The sequence below is a fragment of the Carassius gibelio genome, chromosome A20, assembly GCF_023724105.1.
Source record: "Carassius gibelio isolate Cgi1373 ecotype wild population from Czech Republic chromosome A20, carGib1.2-hapl.c, whole genome shotgun sequence".
Classification (NCBI taxonomy): domain Eukaryota; kingdom Metazoa; phylum Chordata; class Actinopteri; order Cypriniformes; family Cyprinidae; genus Carassius; species Carassius gibelio.
In genome coordinates, this window is record NC_068390.1 from 661,114 (window position 1) to 668,210 (window position 7,097).

Here is a 7,097-nt window from a genome sequence, read left to right on the forward strand (position 1 = left end):
GTTTAGACGCCAAATAGGAAAAGGATCTGCTGCCCGCAGTTGATTTTGATATTCTAGGTATCATCAAATTGCCAGAGTTTTGAGAACATAGCGGACGTAGAGGATTATAATGTAAAAGGAGCTCATTCAAATACTGAGGTGCTAATCCATTCAGGGCTTTATAAGTAATAAGCAATATTTTAAAATCCATACAATGTTTGATAGGGAGCCAATGCAGTGTTGACAGGACCGGGCTAATATGGTAATACTTCCTGGTTCTAGTAAGAACTCTTGCTGCTGCATTTTGGACTAGCTGTAGTTTGTTTACTAAGCGTGCAGAACAACCACCCAATAAAGCATTACTATAATCTAACCTTGAGGTCATAAATGCATGGATTAACATTTCTGCATTTGACATTGAGCGCATAGGCCGTAATTTAGATATATTTTTGAGATAGAAAAATGCAATTTTACAAATGCTAGAAACGTGGCTTTCTAAGTAAAAATTGCGATCAAATAGCACACCTAGGTTCCTAACTGATGACGAAGAATTGACAGAGCAAACATCAAGTCTTAGACCGTGTTCTAGGTTATTACAAGCAGAGTTTTTAGGTCCTATAATTAACACCTGTGTTTTTTTCAGAACTTAGCAGTAAGAAATTACTCGTCAATCCAGTTTTTTATATCGACTATGCATTCCATTAGTTTTTCAAATTGGTGTGTTTCACCGGGCCGCGAAGAAATATAGAGCTGAGTATCATCAGCATAACAGTGAAAGCTAACACCATGTTTCCTTATGATATCTCCCAAGGGTAACATATAAAGCGTGAAGAGTAGCGGCCCTAGTACTGAGCCTTGAGGTACTCCATGCTGCACTTGTGATCGATATGATACTTCTTCATTCACTGCTACGAACTGATGGCGGTCATATAAGTACGATTTAAACCATGCTAACGCACTTCCATTAATGCCAACAAAGGGTTCAAGTCTATGCAAAAGAATGTTGTGGTCAATTGTGTCAGATGCAGCACTAAGATCCAATAAAACTAATAGAGAGATACACCCACTATCAGATGATAAGAGCAGATAATTTGTAACTCTAAGGAGAGCAGTCTCAGTACTATGATACGGTCCAAATCCTGACTGGAAATCCTCACATATACCATTTTTCTCTAAGAAGGAATATAATTACAATAATAATAATAATAGCCATTTCTCCTGAAGTTGTACCTGCACTCACTCACATCATCAACACTTCCCTCCACACTGGTGTTTTTCCCTCATCATTTAGACAGGCACGTATAACTCCACTACTTAAGAAACCCGACCTCAACCCATCTCTTCTAGAGAACTACAGACCAGTTTCCCTTCTTCCTTTTATTGCAAAAACACTTGAACAAGCTGTGTTCAAACAAGTCTCTACATTTCTCACACACAACAATCTCCTTGACAGCAACCAATCTGGCTTCAGAAGTGGACATTCAACTGAGACGGCCTTGCACTCACTTGTTGAAGCTCTAAAACTGGCAAGAGCAGAATCCAAATCTTCAGTACTTATCCTGCTTGATCTATCCGCTGCTTTTGACACGGTTAATCACCAGATCCTCCTGTCAACCCTACTGGCAAAATGGCATATCAGGAACCACACTTCAATGGTTTGAGTCTTACCTATCAGATAGGTCCTTCAAAGTATCTTGGAGAGGTGAGGTGTCCAAGTCTCCACATCTAACTACTGGGGTGCCTCAGGGCTCAGTTCTTGGACCACTTCTCTTCTCTGTCTACATGGCATCATTAGGTTCTGTCATTCAGAAACATGGCTTTTCATCTCATCGCATCTCAGCTTGTCTAACAGACATTTCTTCCTGGATGATGGACCATCACCTTCAACTCAACCTTGCCAAGACAGAACTGCTTGTGATTCCAGCAAACCCATCGTACCATCACAATTTCACCATCAAGTTAGGCACATCAACCATAACTCCTTCAAAAACAGCTAGAAGCCTTGGAGTTATGACTGATGATCAGCTGACTTTCTCAGACCACATTGCTAAAACTGTCCAATCCTGCAGATTTGCTTTATTCAACATCAAGAAGATCAAGCCCTTTCTTTCGGAACATGCTGCACAACTCCTTGTTCAAGCTCTTGTTCTGTCCAGGCTGGACTATTGCAATGCCCTCTTGGCAGGTCTTCCAGCTCATTCTATCAAACCTTTACAATTAATTCAGAACACGGCAGCAAGATTAATTTTTAATGAGCCAAAAAGAATACACGTCACACCTTTGTTTATCAATTTGCACTAGCTTCCAATAGCTGCTCGCATAAAATTCAAGGCATTGATGTTTGCCTACAAAACTACCACTGGCTCTGCATCCATTTACCTAAATTTGTTACTTCAGACTTATGTGCCCTCTAGAAGCTTGCATCCTGCAAGTGAACGTCACTTGATTGTGCCATCCCAAAGAAGCACAAAGTCACTTTTACGGACTTTTAAAGGGGGGGGTGAAATGCTCGTTTTCACTCAATATCCTGTTAATCTTGAGTACCTATAGAGTAGTACTGCATCCTTCATAACTCCAAAAAGTCTTTATTTTTATTATATTTATAAGAGAAAGATAGTCTGTACCGATTTTCCCCGGAAAAACACGAGCGCCTAGAGGCGTGACGTGTGGGCGGAGCTAAAGAATCACGAGCGCCAGTAGGCTTTTGCGTTGAGAGCGTTTGGAAGCTGTGACACAGATCCAGAGGCTGAAATTTAACAAGAGCAGCATCAGCAAAGGCGTCTCTATGTGGTATGTACTGAAACTGTATATATTTGCTTAGCGGTTTTGGAAAATGACTAAGTTCCACTTTATGTCGTCTTTTTTTTTTTTTTTAAGCTGTACATGTGGAAAGTGCAGTTTGATGACAACATTGCATGTTGTTTACTTGATGTGCTTACGTGCTAATAGCTAAGTTAACAACACAGAGATATTTGAAGGAGTTTTACTCACCGCATGTGGTTCCAACACACGATCGTGACCCTTTTTCGTTGGGACTGCATTATCCTTAAGAAATAAACGATGTGCAATCCGAAATGCAGGGAACAAACAAAAACACTTGCACAACTCCGTTGATGCTCTGTAAAAATAAACTCCATCCACTGGTCCCTTAATGCTGTTTTTCTTTTGGTAATCTGTGCAGGGTTGTCTTGCCCTGGCAACCAAAAACACACTTCTTTTGTGACTTTTCGCGACGCTCTCGCTCTGATCAGGCTGTGCTCAGCCTCTCAGTGCTCTGCTATACGGGAGCGCGCGCTCTTCCGGCAGAAGTGCCTTAGGCCCCATATAAGGAAATTCCGCTCCATCTAACGTCACACAGAGCCATACTCGAAAAAACTTTCCGAAACTTGTGACAAACCGGAAGAGGTTTTTTTGGAACAAAAATACTCCTTCAAACGTACAACTTAATTTTTGAAACTTTGTCCATGTTTATCATGGGAATCCAACTCTTTAACAGTGTAAAAAACTCAGTATGCATGAAATAGCATTTCACCCCCCCTTTAAATTAAATGTTCCCTTCTGGTGGAATGAACTCCCCAACTCAATCCGAGCAGCTGAGTCCTTAGCCATCTTCAAGAATTGGCTTAAAACCCATCTCTTCCATCTTTATTTGACCCTCTAACTTTAACACTCAATATTCTAATTCTATTCTTTAAAAAATCTAACTACCTTTCTAATCTTTTTGTGTTCTATTTTCTTTTTATTTATTATGCAATTGTATATGTATGTGTGTGTGTATGTGTAAAGACCTCTAACTAGCTTGCTCTATTCTTTTATTTTTTATTTCTTTATTCTATCTGTTTTCTTTTTATTTATTATATTATTTAAAATCCCATGCTACGTGCACTATGTTAACCTAACTGAGACTTGTTATAACACTTATATATCATTGCTCTTTTTGTTGTTTTTGATTGCTTCCACTGTCTTCATCTGTAAGGCGCTTTGGATAAAAGCGTCTGCTAAATGAATAAATGTAATGTAATGTAATGTAAATGTAATTGTAAAGATACCACCTTTTCTAGTATCTTGGACAGAAAAGGGAGATTCAAGATTGGTCTATAATTAACTAGTTCTTTGGGGTCAAGTTGTGGTTTTTTTATGAGAGGCTTAATAACAGCCAGTTTGAAGGTTTTGGGGACATATCCTAATGGCAATGAGGAATTAATAATAGTCAGAAGAGGATCTATGACTTCTGGAAGCACCTCTTTTAGGAGCTTAGGTGGTATAAGGTCTAACATACATGTTGTTGGTTTAGATGAAGTTTATACAATTCTTCCTCTCCTATAGTAGAGAATGAGTCAAACTATTCCTCAGGGGGTCTATAGTGCATCTGATGCAATACTGTAGCTGACGGCTGAATGGTTGCAATTTTATCTCTAATATTACTGCTGTGGTGTTGGGAAATGTCAACACTTGTTGAGGCTTTATTTTTCGTTAATTTCGCCACTGTATTGAATAAATACCTGGGGTTATGTTTGTTTTCTTCTAAAAGAGAAGAAAAGTAATCGGATCTAGCAGTTTTGAATGCTTTTCTGTAGCTTAGGTTACTTTCCCGCCAAGCAATACAAAATACCTCTAGTTTTGTTTTCCTCCAGCTGCGCTCCATTTTTCGGGCTGCTCTCTTTAGGGTGCGAGTATGCTCATTATACCATGGTGTCAGACTGTTTTCCTTAACCTTCCTTAAGCGTAAAGGAGCAACTTTATTTAAAGTGCTAGAAAAGAGTGAGTCCATAGTTTCTGTTACATCATCAAGTTGTTCTGAGGTTGTGGATATGCTAAGGAATTTGGATACATCAGGAAGATAACTTATAAAGCAGTCTTTTGTGGTAGTGATGGTTCTTCGATACTTGTAACAAGAAGTAGAATTTACAATTTTGGCTATATGAAGTTTGCACAAAACTAAATAATGATCTGAGATATCATCTCTTGGCTGCATAATTTCAACACTATAAACATCAATTCCATGTGACAGTATTAAATCTAGAGTATTATTTTGACAATGAGTAGGTCCTGAAACGTGTTGTCTAACCCCAATAGAGTTCAAAATGTCTATAAATGCTGATCCCATTGCATCTTTTTCATTATCAACATTGATATTAAAATCACCAACTATTAAAACTTTTTCTGCAGCCAGAACTAACTTCAAACAAGCCAGTTCAAACATAACAGGGGATTTATCATTAACAGTTGTGATCATATTGTGTGACGTGAGGCAGCTAGCAGACGGTCGGTTTAGCCAGTCTGTCTGCTTTCTGACCTGGGCCCCAGTTAGTCAAGTATAAACTCTAAGACTATTTGCCATATTTCTAGAGAGAAGAGTGGCGTCACCCCAGGAGTGATGAAGACCATCTCTTTTCAACAGGTCAGGTCTGCCCCAAAAGCTCATGCAATTATCTATGAAACCTATGTTATTCTGTGGGCACCACTTGCACCACTGTGCAGAGGACTCAACTGGTTCCTGTGGTCTTGTCCTGGTGGTCCTCTGAGACAAGGTCTTTACAGGTCTTTTCTGGGGTCATCTAGTTTTAGTCCGCTGACTGCAGTGACCCTCTGATCTGGATACAGACTGGATCTGGTGGCTACAGTGACCTCAGAATAAGAGAGGAACAGAATAATATTAGCGTAGATGCCATTCTTCTAACGTTGTACCAAGTACATCGGGTGTTATGGGAAGTGTTCACGGTTCCGGTTGACCTAATTAATACAGCTTTTAAGTACTTTAACGTATTTGAATATTAAAAGCGTATTAGTGAGTTATGTGTAATCCAGGTTAAAGAGATGGGTATTTAAACTAAATTTAAACTGCAAGAGTGTGTCTGCCTCCGGAACAATGTTAGTTAGGTTTTCCTGAATTTAGGCACTAAAAAGGAAAAAGATCTGCCGCCTGCAGTTGATTTAGATATTCTAGGTATTATCAAATTGCCAGAGTTTTGAGAAAACAGCGGATGTGACTATAATGTAATAAGAGCTTGTTCAAAAACTGAGGTGCTAAAAAAGTATTTGAATATTTGACTTTATAAGTAATAAACAATATTTTAAATTATATATGATGTTTAATAGGAAGCCAGTGCAGTATTGACAGGACCGGGCTAATATGCTCATACTTCTTGGTTCTAGTAAAAGCTTTAGCTGTTGCATTTTGGACTAGCTGGAATTTGTTTATTAAGTGGGCAGAACAACCACCCAATAAAGCATTACAATAATCTAACCTTGAAGTCATAAAAGCATGGATTAATATTTCTACATATGACATAATATAGATATATTTTTGAGGTGGAAAAATGCAGTTTCACAAATGCTAGAAACATGGCTTTGTATGCATTTAGCATTTATATTCTGTTGTAAAATACATAATTTGGGGGGATGGGTATGGGAAATACAATAGAAAATGCTTATTGTAGTATTTAATGTTAAAATATATACATGTTAAGTCCACACACACAAGCAGATTATTTCAGCATATATGGCGGAGCCTGTGTGTTTGGCAGCCACTGGGGTGGCAGAAAGCCACTGACCCAAAAGGTGTGTTTGTGTGTGTGTGTGTGAGTGTGTTTTGAGAGAGAGAGAAAGAGAGAAGCATGTCTGATAGCTGCTGCTGTCTCTGCCCATGTGTTAACATCCCCACTGTGACACATCTGCTTCAATTCTATCCCTGCATGCTCTTTTAAGGGCATTATCTCTGTTTTCTGTCATGATAATAGTGGTTTTGGCCAGGTAAGATTTTTTTTTTTTCCATATTTATGCAGCACTGCTAATCGTCTGCCTCTTTTTTGTTACATGAGCTTAATGAAAAGTGAAGTGACATTCAGCCAAGTATGGTGACCCATACTCAGAATTTGTGCTCTGCATTTAACCCATCCGAAATGCACACACACAGAGCAGTGAACGCACACACACACACTGTGAGCACACACCCGGAGCAGTGGGCAGCCATTTATGCTGCAGCGCCCGGGGAGCAGTTGGGGGTTCGATGCCTTGCTCAAGGGCACCTAAGTCGTGGTATTGAAGGTGGAGAGAGAGCTGTTCATGCACTACCCCCACCCACAATTCCATCCGGCCCGAGACTAGAACTCACAACC

At 39.4% G+C, this 7,097-nt stretch overlaps 1 protein-coding gene across 1 annotated transcript in view; it reads right to left on the reverse strand.

The window, feature by feature from the left end:
- Nucleotides 1–4,306: 4,306 nt before the first annotated feature.
- Nucleotides 4,307–7,097, reverse strand: part of LOC127938331 (uncharacterized) — a 374,843-nt gene continuing 372,052 nt past the window's right edge. Inside the window, exon 2 of the mRNA XM_052534874.1 lies at nt 4,307–4,481. Within this exon, the coding sequence (XP_052390834.1) occupies nt 4,322–4,481 (160 nt within the window). The 3' untranslated portion in view covers nt 4,307–4,321. The remainder of the gene's footprint in view (nt 4,482–7,097) is intronic.